Consider the following 20091-nt stretch of genomic DNA (forward strand, 5'->3'; position numbering starts at 1 on the left):
AAGTATTGGGAATCCAACACAGCCCACTTTAGGGAAAGGTGTTAGCTCATCTCAAAGTGGCATTTAATTAGATTAGAAAGCATACAAGGAAAAGAAGTTGAACCAATGTTTTCAACAATGTTCTTACTAAAATAAAGATTACATAATTGATTAAGATAAATGGATACATAATTACATACTTGTGCATATTAAGTATCTTAAACTTAAATTATAATGGTGCTAGCTAACTGTACTTATGGGCGTATGGCTTGTAAGCAACTAGTGCTGCACATAAATTTGATTGCATGCATGCTTCATGTTGTAATCGGCAAATTAGTGCGGTTTTTTTTTTTTTTTTTTTTTTTTCATATCTATAATAAAAATTAACTGAGTGGATATGAAGCCAGAATTCTCTTAATATTTCAATTTTCATTTACTCATTTACATTACTATTACAAAAAGTAAAAAAATTATGTATATAATTAGCCCTATAAGTTTTATAAACTTTTTTTTTTTTTTTGATGTTTCATCCGGTTCAATTTTTGGGCTAATTCGGATTCAGGGCTCAGCTATGGGTGGTTAGGTTCCAATCCACTCCTATTTTTTGTTGTGGGGGATCGAATATGCGGTCTTCCCTACCAAGTGCAGCCAAATCATCACTGCACCATTAGCCAATAAACTTTAGATGTATAGCAAAGTTACAACAAGAAATAAAATAAAAAAATAAAAAAAGAATGTATCCATTGAATCACTTGCATTGCAAACTCCGCAAGTAATTACTTTGAGAAATGTAATTACTTGTAACTTTAATTAAAGACTTGGGATTTGTTTTATTGGATTGCAGACTTGCATTACTTTATTATCACGCAGTTAAAGCCTTAACCATATAATTCTCAAAGCTTGACAGTCATGACTGGGGTCTTTAGACCCTCAAGGGAAGAAGCCCCCGTTCCTGCTAATACAATTGTTAATAATAATAGTGACAAGGGCCGGGTAATGATACATGTACACAGTCCTATAATAATAAGCATTTACAACACAACAAAATCACATATCAATTAGTGTAATTAATGTCTGATTTAACTTAACACGGGGTGTATTACCAATTATAGCTCGTATATGCAATCATATATCATTATATCAATAGTAACATAGTTCAAGTAATGGAATGGAATGCGTGGTCCACTAAATAGATGGGATGGAAAAGAAATGTGTGTTAAGAGAAAATGACAAAAAATGAAAAGATGGAGTGGGCTATAAAACAGAACGCAAGCTTGCGTTTATTTACTTATTATGTCACCAACAAAACAGAACAAATAACACCTTACCTCCTCTGCTCTTTCTCTCTCCAACTCAATACACTAGTCTTTCAGCTTCAATTCTTCTCAGGTAAACTATTCTGCATTTTTCTATTTCTGTTTCTGTTATATTATTTCTGAAAAATAAATCTAACTTCATTCATACTGTATTGTTCAATGTTAGTTGATAGATAAATACGATCGACCAATGATTGCACCATGGTCTCCTCTTTTAAAATATACGAGTACCAAGTAAAGTACTTCGTGTACATTATTTCATACTTCGTATGGGATTATTTGTTCCATGTATAATTGTAATTTTTATTATATGGAGCATGTAAGAATAATTAAAGGGTGCGAAAAAGAAACATTAGAGAGTTCTTGTTACGAGGGAATTTCCTAACGCATTTATACACGATTTAGCTACATACCTTATGTACATTGCACATATATACTCTTATTAGTCATTATCAATGAGAAAGGGATGAAGTGATCTCTCCTATCACCACATATTATTAGCTTAGCTAAGCTTAGGATCTTTAAAGTAAAAGTATGCAATTTATGAGATAGATCTTCATTCTTCAAATAAAGTTTGATCAATGTATTGCTCTATAAAGCATATTGGCAAGAAAAGCGTGTAAAACTCACTCACTTTCAATAAATGTCGTTCTATAATAATAGACTAATACGCAACACTCCAACCTTAGCTTTACTTGGGCCAATACTATAAACACATGTACATTTATGTATGCACTTTACAATCCCATGAATTCGGGCCTATATTTGGGGTGTACTCTACAATCTACGTCATACAGAACTAAATAACAGTCAAGTGTTTAGGACTTTATTCATATGTATGACAGTGTTTAGAACTCTTGTATCAGTCGTATACTTGTATCATCGATCGTATATTCATATGTATGACAGTGTTGTCAATGTACCAAGGTCGTGAGTCATTCTAGGCTCATACCCGTAAGGTACAACTATACAATTATATTTATATATTTAGGATGAAACGAAACAAAAGTACTACTCTATGACGGATCGTGGACCGTTGTTTTATTAGAGGAGGGGAAAAAAAATAAAATAATGGTAGAATAATGTGTCGAGAATTTGGTCTAGAAGAAAGGGAAGTTTAAGGTGACAAAGGGCCGTCGAGAAAGGTGGCACGTGAGATTGTGAGAAAGAACTATTAAAGTGGTATTCTTACTGTACCAAGAACTCTTATTGATAACATCATTAGTCCCGTCAAAAAAAAAAAAAACATCATTAGTACTTCATAATTGTATAATTAGACCACTTTTTTGGTACAATTACACTAATTGTCATTAATGTGTGACTAGTGATAATTAGTGCTATATCTACTAATAAGAGGGGTCGCACAGTGAATATATATATGATAAAAAAAAATAAAAAAATGTAGTGGAAACTGAAAACTAAAAAAGTTGCAATTATGTAAGTATAAATTATGTCGTGTACCGTGTACGGCATAAAAATCCTAATAATACAAGTATATACTACTAGTCTACTATTCAGTATGAATTAGAATGTCACATGCGTGACATGTGTACTACAATTTTTATGTACTCCTTTCATCATGTTTAAATTATCACAAATCAGTTTAATACGAGTACAAAAATTATGAAAATCAAGTAGACAGAAAAAGATTGTAAGTTTACATAGGTACAAAAATATAGAGAAAAGATAACTAATAATAATAATGTTGTAATTAATATGAAACATTTTTATTTTTAAGAAAATGTAGTCGTACTCATGCCGAACCCTTCCCTTTTGAAACATAAGAGCATAAATTTACCATCTTAATCAAAACATCCTCCAGTCATACGCCATTTCCTGTGGCCTCGTAGCTACTAATTAAATTTGTTGGAATAAAGTTCAAGTACGTAGTTATTGTGGGATCTATGACATGGTTCATTGAGTAAACATTGTCAATGTAATACGAGTAACGTTTAAATGGCCTTAATGAGATTGTTAGTGTGACTTATTTTCTAAATGCATTGCTAACTTTAAAAGCTAAGCATATAACTAGCTAGGGAAAGGAGTATTTAGTTTGTGTTTAATATAATAATGGTGCAATTTTCTCATTGTGTAGTTGGTGATATAACCATGGCTGATAATACTGGTACATTACATCTCCCTGCTGCTGAGACCAACAAATGGAAGATACCACTTTCTGTATTCTTTAAAGATGCAAGGTTAGTATTTATCTGCCTTACCTTTAAATCATTTCTGGCTTTATTCAATCTATAAAATAAGCAATAATTAGTAGATAAAAAGAGATGCTTCATCCTTCAAATATATGTATAATGTTGATGTGCATGCCTGCAGGAGTGTGTTCAAGATGGATTCATTGGGTTTGGAAATATTAAGGATTGCAATTCCTGCTGCTTTGGCTTTAGCCGCTGATCCTGTTGCCTCTCTCATTGACACCGTCTTTATTGGCCACATTGGTCTGCCCTTCTTTTCTTTGTCTCTCTTTATTATTGCAATCATGCCTTTAGATAATTAATCGTGCAAATCGAGTATGTTACGTATCTATGTCTTAACATGTTGTACTGGTTTAATGTGTGTGTAGGCGCTGTGGAGCTTGCAGCTGTTGGAGTTTCAATAGCTATATTCAACCAAGCTTCAAAAATTACTATTTATCCACTTGTCAGCATTACAACTTCTTTTGTTGCTGAGGAAGAGACAGTGAGCAAAATGAGTGCAGAAGTCAAAGACGCTGAAAATCAAAAGGAGGCTCTTGCTGAGGCTGGTGACTCTAAGGAGATGATGCCCCAAGATGATGCACTTGGGAAACTAGAGGAGGGTACTGCTACAAATATCAGCAAAGATGACCATCTTTCCGGAGAAGGTCCTGGCTACATCAGACTGTGCTACAATATACCTAACAATATTCTGTCTTCTAGAATTTATTCTAACATAAACTCTCCGTGATTCTGACATTTTTCAGATTACCCGGGAGTAACTCAAAAAACCAAGAAAGTCTCGATCAGTAGTCCTGAGAAGATTATTGAAGTAGTAGGCAAGCGGCACATCCCATCAGCTTCTACTGCAATTGTTCTAGGATTGTTCCTTGGTCTATGTCAAACCATATTCCTTGTCTTTGGAGCTAAAATGCTTTTAGGAGTCATGGGTATAAAACATGTTAGTGTCCTCATCATTCAACAATTTTTTCGATTAGTTTGCTTATCCTTGTATAAATGGTTATTTGCTTAGTCTACTAGTCTTCATCAATCATTATGATTTCCTGCTCAGCTAATTCTGTTCTTGGCTATTTAATATGCAGGATTCCCCAATGCTAAAACCAGCTCTTAAGTACTTAACATTAAGATCCTTTGGTGCTCCTGCTGTGCTTCTTTCATTAGCAATGCAAGGTGTTTTTCGAGGGTTTAAAGATACGACAACTCCCCTTTATGCTACTGGTAAAAAGTCTTTTCTTCTTTCCAGCTTAGTTGCTCTTATCTTCAAATTCAGGAATATAAGCAAGAAAGAATATAGTTTACATATGACTCTTTGTATTGTAGTACAAATTCCATCAGTAGTATAAACTTAGTGTGTGATACCATGTAAGAAATAATGGTGATTGATGCCTATGGTTCTAACATCAGTCATTACTCTAATCTGTTAGTGAAAACATTCTGTAATTACTCGTAATTACTCAGATTCGAATGATTAATCTATCTCTTTTCTGTTTCACTCTCCCTCTTTTTACATTCTCGAATTATTTTCTACAGTTGCAGCAGATGGTGCAAATATCATACTGGATGCAGTTCTCATCTTTGCATGCCGCTTGGGTGTCAGTGGTGCAGCCATTGCTCATGTGCTTTCACAGTACGTTGCAATCTAAAGCATTTGTCGTCAAACCTGTTTTTCACAAATTTTGGTTTGTCAATTTCAGACATTTTCTTTGTGTTATAGGTACCTAATGTCATTTATACTCTTATGGAGGTTGACGAGGGAAGTTCATTTGTTGCCTCCTAGTTTAAAAGCTCTGCAACTAGGTCGATTTCTCAAAAACGGTATGGAAGAATTGAATTCTATTATTAATATTCTGTTTCATTACTCAAGGTTAAGAATCAACTGATTTCTTCTTCAGGTTACCTATATTGAATGATTTACTGACATCTTTAAAACAGGTTTATATTTGTTCACGAGGGTCATAGCCGTCACTTTCTGTGTCACCTTGGCCGCATCTCTGGCTGCAAGGCTAGGTGCGACTCCGATGGCTGCATTTCAGATTTGCTTACAAGTATGGTTGGCTTCATCACTTTTGGCTGATGGTTTAGCAGTAGCTGGTCAGGTAAAAAGAACAGCTTTACTTCTTTCAACTGTTTGCTCTTTTACTCTGCATTTTAATCAGGCAACACAAGATGTATACTCTGCTACGACACTGAATAGCATGACAGCAAAACTAATTATGCTTCATTAATCTGGGGTTCAATTTTAGGCAATCTTGGCTAGTGCATTTGCTGAGAAGGATTACGAGAAGGCAACTGCTGCTGCTGCTAGGGTATTACAGGTATGGAACCGGGAGTTTTCTTCTTTCCTCCAGGACTTAAACTTCATGTATTGCTGACGTGCACGTCAGTTGTTCAGAAAGTGAAAAGCCCGGATTTCTACTTTTAACTCTTCTTTAGGGCTTGATGCTTATACATGAAGGTGTTCACTGTCCAAATATTGACCTTTCCTCACTGGTTCACTGCAGATGAGCTTTGTTCTTGGGTTGGGATTGGCTGTGGTTGTTGGACTCGGTTTGCAGTTTGGAGATGGTATCTTTACATCCGACAAGAGAGTTCTTCATCTCATCAGCATTGGTGTGCCGGTAATACTTGATTCTTTCACTGCCAAAACTCCTTTACAAACTGTAATCTATGTTCTACAATCTGACATGTAGTTTGTTTTCTCATCAGTTTGTTGCAGCCACACAGCCAATAAATTCCTTATCATTTGTATTTGATGGTGTGAACTTCGGGGCATCAGATTTTGCATATTCTGCATACTCCATGGCAAGTTTTCAAGCTCTAGTATTTACTAGAATCAGGCATGGTTTTCTACAGAAAATATTAATCTGATGGACTGAAATGTTCACCTCTTTAGGTTTTGGTCGCTATCGCAAGCGTTGGATCACTATTTCTGCTATACAACAGCTATGGATTTGTAGGAATCTGGAGTGCATTGACTATCTACATGGGTCTACGTACATTTGCTGGAATTTGGAGGTAATAGTTCTCCTAATGATGCTGTTACTTATAAGCTAACTGTGCAAGTATGGCTAACACGACATGGTATGTTGGATGAACATTTGTAGGATGGGAACTGGAACAGGACCGTGGCGCTTTCTAAGAAGTGGATCTTATTTTTGATGACTCGGTCTCCTTTCAATAATGGCAGTCGTATCTCCGAGCAACCAACGTGCTCACTAGTCATTACAATTACCAAAATTATCATCATTCATCTTTCTTGACAGTACAAGTTACGCTCTCTGCACATTTTTTGGAGACGTAGAGAGCTGAATATATATAGCTCACCTCGCCTACCCTATCCTATCCCATTATATCCCTGCTTCAGGGATCCCTCTCGAATTAGTGCCGTTAGTTGTAGTAATACAATAATTCATCAAAACATAAAAGTGGATAGCACAAGTGCGCAGCGTGTAATTGTATCTTTGATTAATGAAAGTGTGATGCAATTTTTCTGGTTTGCTTTATGATTTACAAAACAGGGGATCAAAGTGAAGAACTTGTTCAATTATTAGACAACAAATACCATCTTGCCTCAATGAAAAGTCAACAACAAATATGAAAGCATGCCGATTTCTCAATAAATTATTGAGAGATCGTTTCATACAAGACTTTATCAGAACAATGATAGTTGAGATGATCCGTTAATAACCATCAAGAGTCTAAAGACAAGTGGCACGTAAATTTGTGTTTTAAACACATTGTTAATTGTAAATTAATTTCTCCGATTAAGGCCATGTGCAACATGAAACATTACATGAGCCGCGACGGCCGCAACAGAAACATGGGAACAAAACTAAAACAATAATTCCTATTATTGTTAGGCAACAACTTCACTAACGGTTATATGCATCAGCACAAATCCAATCATCATTTATTCTTTCCGAAGAATCTGCACCAATTAAAGAGTACTCCGTAGGATACAATGATTAGAGCATGATTACTTAATAATTAAAAAAGTAGTCATCACCTAATTCTTCGAGCAAACTTCGATCACGACACATCACCAAACCAAACCACCAATATCAACTGAACCAACAGGTCCATTAATTCTTTGATCCCCCACCATAATCTCAGATAGAGAACCTCCCGAGTTTTTGGTTGGCATAGCAGAGAGCATCACATGATTTACATACATCTTAAAACTACTTCCAAATAAATAAGATTATTCATATATCTACTTGTTGATGAGGCCTACATAATAGATACTCCTTAGGGTGATTTCGGATACGGTTATCAGGAAAGGGATCCAAGCCAAGCTACCAAAAGCTAAATGACGTCTGATAAATTCGAAGTACTATAATTTTGTTATAAAACTTCGAATAAAAGTTATGGTAGGTTCATCTCTCGATAACACTTTGCCAACAGGTCAAACAAATGCAATAGAAAAACAAATATCACCTTCAAATATATGTGAATTTATTGAAATAATAATTAATAGTTTTACATAATCAAGAGTTACGTTTCCAATCACAAGATCATTTCAAATATTATACACAATAAGGCACTTGCTCAAAATATGACATAACAGGACCAAAAGAACCTCTAACCCTTCTTGCTCATTAACCATCAACCAATAAAGAAACAAGGATTCTAATCTCCAATTCTTCCACTCAATTAAGGTAATTTCTACGTCAAAAATATATAAGGAAAATTAGTCCTACACTCCAAAGGGCTTGGGAAGATCATTCCTGAGTCGGGTTCACTTGCTGTACACCCAGCTAAAAGTGCTTTTGTCCCCCTTGGCTATTACAATAAATGACTAATAACCAAAATACTTCATGAATCCCAACTATGCCAAAATAAAATATGGGAAAAAAGTCCTCCAAATAAAGGTTTATAATATACTACACTAGTTCTTTCTACCTCAATCAAGAGCAAAAAAGAAGATAGAAGAGTATCTTACTGGGTTACAATCTGATCAAGCTGCATATGCTCAAGCCATGCACCTACTACAGAATAATCCGTTGGATCCTTTGACGCTTTATTAGCCAGTCCCTCACCAGATGAAGTAGCACCAGAAACAGGAGCACCATGTTTTTCTTCCGTCTCAGGGGGAGATTCCTTTACCAGAGACTGGACCCAAGAGAGGTCTGGTTCTTCTCCATTGTTCCCAAGCTCAAATGAAGACGATCTCCTCAATTGACCCATATCATCACCCCCACCATTGACGGACCAATCCACCTTCCCATTTGGTGATCCCCAATTTGACCATGAATTGACTGGAGATCCGACCAAAGAAGATGTGTGTTTGATTCCAAATTCTCTAGAACTAAAGCTACGCAGCTGCTGCTGCTGCTGCTCGCGAAGTGCCAAAGCAGAAAGTCTAGCACTCATTGGTGAGATAGGTTCAACACTTCGTGGGGACATCCTTCCCGGAGAAGAAACATTGAAAGAAGCCTGTAACAAGGGATGCTCAACACTCTTGGGTGAGTAAATATTTGATGTGTTAATAGGTGCCAAAAAACTCTGCTGATGTTGGAACTGATTGAGTAGCACAGACTTGTGGGTTGGGGAGAAAACAGCAGCTGCTGCTTGGTCAGAATAACGAGGAGACGAGGCAATCTCAGAGTAAAATGCCTCCTCCAGGTTAGAAGGAGCTAATGTTTTTGTTCGAACGCCACGCATCATGGAAGAAGGTTTAGCCCGTTGCTGTGAAAAACTAGCCATGTGGTCATCCAACAAATGTTGCTGTGCATCAAAATCAAGTAGCATATTATAGTCCTCAGGTGGAATGTCTCTGGCACTAAGTGAAGATCTCAAACGACTTGATTGAAGGTTGCTTCCAGGAAGATGAAGTGTAGGAAAATTTTGTTGCGGGGGCAAAGGAGAATTTGAGCAGGCGTTGGTGGGAGGTGACATGCACTGCGGAGAAAATGGCGATGGTGACATAGCTGAGATAGCTGACGGGGAACCCGGAAAGAGATTCATTGCAGCTGCCATGTCCATGACAGTGGCAGCAGAGGCCGATGCACGTGGTGAAGGTGCAGCTGAGCCTGTCGACACATAAAGTGGCCTTAGCTCCTCAGGGAGATGGGCAAAAAAACACACCCTTCGATTGCAGCTTGTCCCATCCTTGCATAGCCTTGTTCTGTATTGGGCAGGATGAAGCCAGCACTCAAATACCCCATGAGCATATTCACACAAGTCGCCCCTTCTACATGTGCCCTTCCGAAATTCAGGACAAGGAACACAACTATAATTATAACTCCTTGGATCCCTTCGTCGTGCATTTTCTCCTGGGTGAACAAAAGGGCACTCAGTCCAATCATGGGAGTATGCACGAGAGCAATGCCGGACCTTGAAAGAGAACATACGGAATTCATCAGTTGCATAGATGCTGTTCTTTATGTCAGGAAGAGAAGGGTCAATGGGGTATTCTTTCTTTTCGGGTGGCTGGTTAATAGAATGATCTGACAACTTCAGGATCTTTGGAGATAACATTGAATCTGATGGACAAGACGATGAGTCGTTCCCGGGTGATGAAGACAGAGGTGGGGAGCTAGTACCCGAACTCCTAACCGATACACGCAGCTTAGGCCCAATAATGGACCTGTGAGGATCATTGTTTGCAAGGAGGTATTCTAATGAAACTCTTTTGCTAGGGAGTTTAGGAGGGACAACAATAATATCAAACGGGCGATGACCATTCATATCCAACGCATTGGCATCTGCTCCAGATTCCAGCAGCAGCTTCACAACTTCATCAGCATCGACTGATCCACCAGAAGCTGCACAGTGCAGGGCAGTACTCTTGTCTGGGATGTCCGAAAAGTTGACATCAACCCCAGGTTCAGCAAGTATTAGCTTCAAAACATCCAAGCTGCCATAAGTAGCAGCAACCATGAGGGGTGTTCGATGCTCGAGAACCATTTGCCTAGAGCCCATCTGCCGGCCATACCATAAATCAGCTTGACATATCACAGAAGCATCATGCTCTAAGATCTTATTGAACCCTTGAACATCATCATTGGCAGCAAGCTCTAGTATGTTGGAAAAACAGTTTTCTGACTCAGCAAAAACATGGTTGGGTTCCTTCATGGTTGTGTTGGAATTGTGTTGAGGAGGAGATTGCTCAGAATCAACCGTGGTGTTTGTTCGATCCGGACAACCACACATAGTTTAAAAGACACAACTAGAATACCCAACAAGATAAGAAAATTCCATCAGATAAGATGCCCAAATAATCAGAAATCAGATGCTCACAAAATCAAATATCCTACAAACCACTAATATAGAATCACAGCATCTAAACTCAAAGTACAGTAGGTAGGCAGAAAGACATTCACAATTAAGGAAAATCTTATTCAATCAACAAAGACAAGAATTTTATTTAACCTAAATAATCAATCTAAACAATACTGAATATGCCCCCTTCAATAAATAAACACATAAAAAGGAAATGGGTAATCATCCATTTAATCACAGTCTCAAAATTTGATTTCTGTGAACCTTATCAGAATCAAGAAACCCTAAAACAATCAAAGCATCATCAATTGCAAAAAAAAAAAAACACATAAGCTTTTTAAGTGATCACACCAATTTGCAACAACTAGTAAGGGCAAAAGATGAACAATTATACTAAAATACTCAAATTGATAACACAAATGAAGAAAACAAAGAGTGATAATTAAGAAATCTGTCTCCTTTAATTATTCAATCAAAATGTCAACCCCATTTATCTTCAAAGGTAAAATCTTTATTAAAAAAAAATGTAAAATTGAGTACATGGTATGCTATAAATTAGTTTCAAAGCTTGCATTTGATGTTTTTATGAGTGATTATAAAAGAATTGACAATACAGAAATCGAAAGCAATGGATCTCAAGAACCCAACAATTAAACAACAAAAAAGAAAGAAAAACTTACCAAAAGATGAGTAAATCGAACAAATGAGTCAATCCAGAAACCTAAGTAAGATAATAGCAATGTGATTAAATAAATAAAATTGATAGATTCAACTCTATCTACTTCAAATCAATTCATAAAAGAATGAATTGAAAACGAGAGAGAAAGAGACAATGTGTGTGAAAAGAAGAGAGATAAACGAAGCTGCAACTCCAGACTTTACTGCAGTATACTGGTCGGCTCTGCTGTGCACCCTTCCCCTCCTCTTGCCCTCCAAATTCCAATGAAAGTCAAATGAAATTAATCCCAAATTTCACATTAATGGAGAAATTCTGCTTACTAGTAATGAAATTTCTATGTTTCGTGAAAGAGTCAACTCACTCTAGTTACAACTTACAAGCATACATGTATTGCTCTTAAGCCTGCTCTTTTTTAATGGATTTTTTTTTTTTTCTCTTTTCTCGATTTTTGAAGGGTATTTTTACAATTGAATATTCTGTATATCAGAAATTTTCAAGAACGGTAATAAAAAAAAAAATTAATAACACAAATTCTTATATGCACCAACAATTTATATAATTAAAGCCCCGATTACTTCACTTTATTTTTGCTGAAATTAAATTAATTTTACTGAACTGAAATTAATTTTACAGAATTTGAATTATTTTTGTTGAACTAAAATTATTTTTATTGATTTTCTGTTATATTTCTTCTTTAAAGTTACTGATTTTTACTGAACTGAACTAATTTTAATTGAACTGAACTTATTTTTACTGAATTGAACTTATTTTTGCTGAACTGAACTTATTTTGACTAAATATAATTTTTGTAAGTGAAGTGAACAGGGCCTAACTGCTCTTTAAATTCTATATACATGTGATGCGTGCGATAGTTTATAAAATTATATATTTTAACTATTTAATACGATTTTGTCACATGTATATAATGGAAAAAAAATGTTAAACATCCGTGGATATAAATGATGAAGGTAGACAATTGAACTCGGTATTCCAACTAATGAAATTTGATTGACAATATTTCATCGTCGACATATAAACATCAATACTAATGCAAAATATAAAATTGAACAATATCAAACTTACTAATATATATTCATAAATTAAGTAATTAATAATTTATGAAAGATAATTTTGATTGTATAAATTCTTTCATTGATTGAAAATTTAGAATATGTATTAATTGATGGATTATATACACAAAAAATAAATAATATACTCGTAATTTATTTATTTTTAGACTTAATTCAAGTAATTGATTTTTGTTTTATGTAAATTTTTGCATATTGATTATTTTTTTTTTTCATTTACTGATTGATTGTTTTTATTTAAAAAAAAATAAAAAAATAAAAAAAATAAAAAAAAAACCTATCTTTATTACTCAAATTTAAAGAAAGAGAAATATTGTGGTTTTTTTAGGTGGACACCAAAGTCTTTCCCTTCACTTATATAATAGATGGATCTGGAGTATAAGAAAATTAATTGGATAATGGGGCTATGATAATAAATAGATTGGCTTACTGCAACAGAATTTAAAAGTAAAGTTACTCTTATAAACAAGTGAATTTTTTTAGTACTTCGGTAGTTAATAAATTGAATAAGTATTATTTTTAAAAACAAATGTTGTCAGTTGTCAAAGTAGCACTGTAGCAGTGAGCCAGTGATCAAGTTGGCTTGGCCCGACTCGGCCCAAATTTGGGTGGGTTTTAAACATAAAGTCCTAGCCCGAAGTTGTTAGTGTTTTTTTTTTTGGACGGGCCATGGACAAACTACTTCAAAAAATTGTTGTTAAATTTTTTGGCCCAACCCAAATAGTTTGCTAGGCCCAGTCTAACATTATTGGTTTTGAGCAAGTTTTTCAGCCTGAACCAATTCAGTCCAACATAACTAGCTTATTTCTTTCCCTTCGAACTGGTCCGCCCTATGATCACTTCTAGTTCACACCATGTGATTAGACACACAAAACTTGTCATTCAATAACTCCCTCCGTCCCATAATATCTGACACAGTCAACATTGCACACATGCGGACATGCCAATGCACTAGTTTGACTTTATTTTTATATAATAATTAAATATTAATGATAATTATTTTAAAAATTATATTATGAAACTTTATATTAATAACTATCTAATAACATATTTTATGATAAAATATGTTTTTATATGGATAAGGTATTAGGTGCGGACTACCGCACGAAAATTTGCGTGTGACAGGCTTGGCTGATATATTTCACTTGTTGGCTGATATGCTTAATGTATTGGCTAATATATTCCTTTTGTTGGTTGATATTTTTTTTTTTTTCTAATTTTTGATATGTTCTTTTTGTTGGCTACTATCAGACATCATTTGGCTAATATGTTTCTTTAGTTGGCTGATATCTTTATTTTGTTGGTTGATATGTATATTTTAATTGTTGGCTTATATGTTTCATTTTGTTGGCTGATATGTTTATTTTGTTGGCTTACCTGTTGCTTTTGTTTGTTGATTTCATCCTTTTGTTGGCTGATAAGTACCTTCTGTTGGTTGATAAGTACCTCTTGTTAGCTGATATGTATCTATTGTTAATTAGCTGATATATTCCTTTCGTTGGCTGATACTGTAGGAAATATTTCAAACATCAACTTCGAGCCCCATTGTGATCATGCATTTAAGCATGGTGGCGTCCAAAGGGAAAGAAGCTAGAGATAAAAGAGTCGTCAACAAGTTTTAGGAACTTGTAAATCGTCTACAAGTGTGAAGGTTACACCCCATTCACGATCACATAGATCGCTAACTCCATAGTGGTCCGGAACCATGACTGGATATTCGGAAATTGATGGTACGAATCCAACCTAAAAGAGATTGAATCGGCCCTAAATCGGCCTCTACTTAATTCTTATGATATTCATGTGCGCTTTCTGATCAACATACATTCATCAAATTAGCCCTAAACCTGTTTTATTAATGCACAATCAAATCTATTATTGGCGTTCACTTGAATTAAAATCATATTAGCCTAAAACAAATTATTAATTATCTTATTAGGCGTGATTTCAAGTACAGATTCCCTTTAAACCTGCAAGAAAGGGTGTGATCAAGCAATAACAATAAGGAAAAATTCATGGCAATAATCCGACCTTTAGCCCATTCTTTTTTAATAATCCGACCTTTCGATTATTATTTAATAATTCGACCTTTGGGGGTCTTTAATTTTTATTGTTCCCATTTGACCAGAAACCGGTTGAAGAGGTAATTTTTTTTTGTTTTTGGGTTTAAAATACACGTGTCATTACATAATTGGTAAAAAAAAACAAAAAAAAAAATTAAAAAACCCAAAATCCATTTCAGCCACCGGCCCACCACCATCCCCACCACCACCCAAACCCTAGAACCACCATCCTACCAAACCCGAACCCCAAAACCACCCTACCAGCCTCCCCCCTTCCCCCACCCCGATTCCAACCACCACCGAAGAGAAGGTTGCCGTCTCGTTGTACGTTCTCTCACTCTGTCCTCCATTGAAGCGGCGTCTGAGCTTTCTCTCTCCTCCGTTAAAGAAATTTTTGAGCTTTCTCTCCCCTCCATTAAAGCATCATCTAAGGTAAGAAGGGGGAGGGAGGTCGCGATCGGGACAGGGAATGGTTTCAAAGGTGTTTGGTGGTTCATGGGGAGGGATACGGTGGTCGGCGCGTTCAGGGGGAGGGGTACGACGGTCGTAGCCTGAGTTTTCGAGGTGACGTTGCCTGGTTTCGTGAGGGCAGGAGGCGGGTTGGTGCTTCGGGCAAGGGGGTTTAGGCCAAAGCCGGCGTCGGCGCTGTCGTTGGGGTCCTGGTGACCGGAGCCACGGGGCAGGGGTGTTAGGGGCAGCGGAGAAGGCTTGGGTGGTGGTGGTTTTGTAAATAATTATTAATTTTATTTAATTTTTTCTTTAAATTTTTTCTAAATATTATAAAAAATTTAATTTTTTTTTTACCAATCACAAGCTGCCACGTGTCATAACAGGTTACATGACCGGTTAGGACCAATAAAAATTAAAGACCCCCAAAGATCGGATTATTAAATAATAATCAAAAGGTCGGATTATTAAAAAAGAATGGGCTAAAGGTCGGATTATTGCCATGAATTTTTCCTAACAATAAATATCACCATAATCAGGCAAGATGATAATTATTGACACAACAAATCATCATCATAATAAAGCAATATCTCCAAAATAATATTAGCAAGATCCTAGGCGTGATACTAAACGGATTAGTAACAAACCCTAGCATGTTACTAAATAATAAAAATCAAAGCTTTAGCCTAAACATGATACTAGGAAGCATGATATTAGAAATATTAATTAACACCCTAACATAATACCAGAAATCAAAATCAACATGATACTAGGAATTAAAATAATATTCTAAGCATGGTTTCTACTCACTTTTAAAGCAAGGAATTAAGATAGTAGATATACTCACTTTGATGCCTCGTATCTCTTTCTATCAAAATAATACACACGTTAGTAACTTCAAGAAAGATTAAATCAAATAATAATTTAAATATAGATTTGGGACCAAACCCTAAGAACTATCAACCTTTCACGTCGAGGTCAAAGGCAACTACGAGATTGGCTTGGAGTATTCAAGTCTCGCAAAGGTCGTACGGTGTGTGATGTATTTAGGCTAAGGCTAAGAAAGAGAGAGAGAGAGATAAAGAGAAGCTTATATCTTATAGAGAGGATTAGATGATGATTGTCGGTGAATGAAAACGGAGAAAAACGACCTTATTTATAGGGAAAAACAAGGGAAAATATCAGAAAAAGAGTCAGAATTCGACTTGGAGTTAAACAGCTTTCATCGCGTGACGATGGATCCATCGCTGTGCGATATTTCCATCGTCACGCGATGCTTTTCAGAAGATAAGATCTGTACGGAATCCGACTTCCAATGAAATTGAGTTAGTCAAATATCCGTAATTATCCTTATTTTATCATAACTAAATCTATTATAAAACAAGTGTTTTATCCGATATAAAATTCTTAGTCTTTATCTTTTCAAAAAAAGGATAAATTAGAACTAGAACCTTCTAGAAGATTCTAGAAGCCAATAATAAATCCTTAGGGTTTTAGAAATGATGTTTAAGGTTAATGCACCCTCCACATGATCATTGGGTCCGTAGGTAAGGCTCGGTTTGGGCCCAGTTTAGTATTTTGGCCATAACTTTCTCATTATAACTCGCATTTGAGCTTAAAATATATCGATGGAAAACTCTTTTCAACCCCATCCAACTACACAATAATTGGACCCAGATTATGGACCAAAATAAATTAGTTTGGACGTTTTTGTAAAGATGACACGAAATGAGCTATTTTGAGTTTAAGGGCACAAATTAAATGATTTTGGCTAAAAACATTTTAAGAAAGGTTAGAAATGGTCAAGGCTAAAGAGAATTCACGAGACTCTTCAACTCTTCACCTAACTCGATAATCAAATACGTGAAAGGTACTCATCACTGGATTTGGTTTCTGGGGAGACATAGTCAGGTGTCTACAAATACGTTTTTATTAATGTCCCTAATGTTGACTGATATCAGACATCAATTGGATGATATGTTCATACTAATGGTTGATATTCATCCTTTATTGGCTAATATGATTAACAACATACAGTATACTTTCGTTTCCTTCTCTCTCTCCTCTTTCTCGCTCTTCCCCTCCTTCTTTCTCTTGTTCGTTCATTTCATTTACTCACCTCCTTTCTTCTCCAACTTCTCATATCAGCCACAAATCTCATGCCACCCCACCGCACCCACCAACCACCGAACCCACCCACCAAACCTTCCTCTCTTTCTTTCTTAAATCAGCCACAAATCCCATGCCACTCCACCGATCACCAACCACTGAACCCACCACCCCCGCAACCACCAGTATGTCGCATCTCCAACCATAACCCGAAACCCGCTTTCCCACAACAACCACCAATCGCCACCAACCACAAGCAGAGCAGCCCTTGAATTTCCAGCCACCAAAATCCACATCCCTACAACAACCACCTGTAACAAAGCTAGCATCGATCTTCGCAATGGTATTAAACTCTTATTTGCTTGCGATTTTTTTTCGATTCTTTAGGTTTTTGTTGGCGTTTGATTGGTTGATTGTAAGTTGCTTAGGTTTGATTGTTTGATGTTAGGGTTAAGGATGAGTACTTTGATGTTGAGGTTGAATACTAGGATCGCCGCCGCTGCTTCCCAGAACCACCAGTTAAGAATTGTTGCCGCTGCCGCACCAACTTTTGGTGCGGACTAATAGTTTGTGTTTTATATGTTAGTAAAAAATTTATCAAAGCTAATACATGAATGTTAAGAAAACCCAACGTCCTATATATTTTGAGACGAATAGAGTATTACGTAGTGGATGGTTTATAACAAAGTAATTTGTATGTGAGCCCAAATGTTTCCACCCATTTCAAAATACGGAATAGCCTTCACATATTTTAATATTTTTTGGCTGTTTAGGTATAAATTATTCGAAATTTAGACTAATTTCAACCTTTTTCTTTTGTTTAACTTTAAATTTTCGATCTTAATTGCAATAAGTCTACACATAGTTTGATGTTTGCCCCGTCTCATGGTGGAGTAAGTAAAAACCTAAGAATTTAACAAATACATATCAAACTGAATCAAATTAAACTCAGCTTTGCAAATCTATGACCATTATTGTTGTGAATGAGTGAGATCTGACTTCCAACATACCTTTTCCATATGGTAGTTTAAAATAACCTTCCAAGAGGTCTTACAATCTATCTATTGTGAAATGAGATCCGACTTTCAACATATACCTCTTCCGTGTGGTAGTCTAAAACAACCTTTCAAGAGGAGGTCTAAGACTCTTTATGTAATCTGTTGTGATTTCGAGACGATTATTGTGACGGATTTGATCTAATTTAAAAATTGCAAACGAAAAGGTAAACGTAAAAACAAAAAAAAAAAAAAAAAAAAAAAAAAAAAAAAAAAAAAAAATCTAAAAGGTACGTGAAGCCAAATTAAAGAAGCAGAATGATGCCACCATATACTATATACTCGTACATATTATCCAATATCGTTACACGCATTGAAGAAGAAGCTTCAAAAGATTCCTTTCAACAAATAATATAATAAAAAGGAAAGTTGAGAAGATCCAAACATTACAAACAGAAATAAAATAAAATAAAAACAGAAAAACTAAGATCCCTTTTGGTTGCACTAATAAATACAAGTAGTAATTACGAGTACGTACTAACTAATTAACATCCCTTGTAAAATGAGATTAGTAGTAGCAATTATTTATTATTGGACTTGTTCTTGCTTCCTTTAACACAAGATTTAACAAATTGCTTCAAACCGGCTTTCTTATGACTATGTGAAGACTTCTCCTCTCGATCTTTCTCTTGCTTTTCTCTCTCCATTTCTTGTTCAAGCTGCATGCATAACTGACCATTATCACTATCAGTTCCTCTTTACTAAATTATGAACAATAGTCTCTTTCAAAAAAAAAAAAAAAGAAAAGAAAAAATTATGAACAATAGTCAAACAACACAAAAATTAGAATTACATATATATACCTTGAGAAGGCGTTGTTCGATGAGGGAAACCCTATTAAGGAGGGTACCTTTGTGCTCCGTTTCGACAATCACGTCGTCAATGGGGCGGCAATTTAACTTGTCAAGGCTCCTAGGCGAAAAGAATTCGACATCGCTTGTACGAGTCCCACTTGATGGTGTAGATGGTGATGAACTCTTTAGAGATCGGTTTGACCCTCTTAAGTTCTCCAAATGCCTCATCTAATAAAAACAACATACCAAATTAATAAAACAAGTACTATAATCCGTAATTCATATCAAAATGTACATAAAGTTAATTAAACAAGTACATAGAGAGTGAGGGATAGCTCAAGTGATAGCTCAAGTGGTTAGAGCTCCCCTCCCAGTTCCAGATAATCCTGGAATCGGTTCTCATCACCTACCGTTGTACTCTCTAAACACCAAAATAAAAAAAAATAAAAAAAATTAAACGAGTACTTACCAAATTATCAAGACGGTCAAGCCTAGAAAGAATAGGCTGCTGAGTGACTGCCATAATTAGTACGTATAATAGCTAGCTTCAATTAACTACAAAGTTGGTTAAGTTGAGATAACTTATAATTAATAGAAGCTAATCAAAGATTGTTTAAAAATTTTATATGATATAGTATTTTAAGTTTACAAGTTTTTGAGGAATAAGGCAGCTTAGTAGTGTAGATATTGTAGTTTAGAAAATGAAGAGATTTGTAGCAATAGTAGTTCATAGTAGTAGATTAGATTTATATGGAATTATCTCAATTAAGGACGAATTGCCACGCGTCTTTATGGACAGCTAACTTCCTTCTTATGAAGCCACGTAAGTAGGAAGCTGATAATAATAATAATAATAATAATAATAATAATAATAATAATAATAATAATAATAATAATTTTAACTTTCACAAAAAATAATAATAAAATAATTTTAATGGATCGGAGTATACGTCCTTACAACAAGATATGTACAGATTTGATATTTGGGTATGGGTCTTGGGGGGCCGTATCTGTATGGATCGACCCAATTATTATTTTAACTTATCCATTGGACTTTGGGTTGTCTTTTTCGTCATGATTCTATACAAGATATTTTTATTTGGCAAAAACTAACGAATATCCCGAACGTT

At 35.5% G+C, this 20091-nt stretch overlaps 3 protein-coding genes and 1 long non-coding RNA gene across 5 annotated transcripts; 2 read left to right on the top strand and 2 right to left on the bottom strand.

Moving 5' to 3' along the window:
- Positions 1 to 1203: 1203 nt before the first annotated feature.
- Positions 1204 to 7020, top strand: LOC110702568 (protein DETOXIFICATION 43-like). Its single transcript, XM_021880298.1, has 14 exons — positions 1204 to 1368; positions 3391 to 3493; positions 3627 to 3748; positions 3874 to 4152; positions 4252 to 4445; positions 4588 to 4723; positions 5036 to 5132; positions 5220 to 5320; positions 5438 to 5601; positions 5749 to 5820; positions 6007 to 6123; positions 6212 to 6307; positions 6399 to 6520; positions 6610 to 7020. Exons 1-14 carry the CDS (start codon positions 1206 to 1208, stop codon positions 6662 to 6664), a joined length of 1821 nt encoding a protein of 606 aa, XP_021735990.1. The 5' UTR covers positions 1204 to 1205; the 3' UTR covers positions 6665 to 7020.
- Positions 7021 to 8135: 1115 nt separating this feature from the next.
- LOC110702578 (zinc finger CCCH domain-containing protein 30-like) lies at positions 8136 to 11961 on the bottom strand. The gene is made up of 2 exons (XM_021880309.1): positions 11410 to 11961; positions 8136 to 10676 (listed from the first exon to the last, which is right to left on the bottom strand). Exon 2 carries the CDS (start codon positions 10658 to 10660, stop codon positions 8444 to 8446), a length of 2217 nt encoding a protein of 738 aa, XP_021736001.1. The 5' UTR covers positions 10661 to 10676; positions 11410 to 11961; the 3' UTR covers positions 8136 to 8443.
- A 4897-nt stretch (positions 11962 to 16858) lies between these two features.
- Positions 16859 to 18590, top strand: LOC110702601. Its single transcript, XR_002507497.1, has 2 exons — positions 16859 to 17455; positions 17561 to 18590. It is a non-coding gene; the product is annotated as an uncharacterized LOC110702601 (long non-coding RNA).
- Positions 18413 to 19684, bottom strand: LOC110702586. Of its 2 annotated transcripts, none has more exons than XM_021880329.1 (3): positions 19431 to 19684; positions 18971 to 19189; positions 18413 to 18826 (listed from the first exon to the last, which is right to left on the bottom strand). In XM_021880329.1, the coding sequence occupies exons 1-3, from the start codon at positions 19482 to 19484 to the stop codon at positions 18689 to 18691; spliced, it is 411 nt and encodes a 136-aa protein (XP_021736021.1). In that variant the 5' UTR covers positions 19485 to 19684; the 3' UTR covers positions 18413 to 18688. The 2 variants fall into 2 exon arrangements, with proteins under 2 accessions (XP_021736021.1, XP_021736013.1); XM_021880321.1 differs by having other exon boundaries at positions 18413 to 18838.
- Positions 19685 to 20091: the final 407 nt, after the last annotated feature.

The sequence above is a fragment of the Chenopodium quinoa genome, unplaced genomic scaffold (genome assembly GCF_001683475.1).
Source record: "Chenopodium quinoa cultivar QQ74 unplaced genomic scaffold, ASM168347v1, whole genome shotgun sequence".
Taxonomy (NCBI): Eukaryota; Viridiplantae; Streptophyta; class Magnoliopsida; order Caryophyllales; family Amaranthaceae; genus Chenopodium; species Chenopodium quinoa.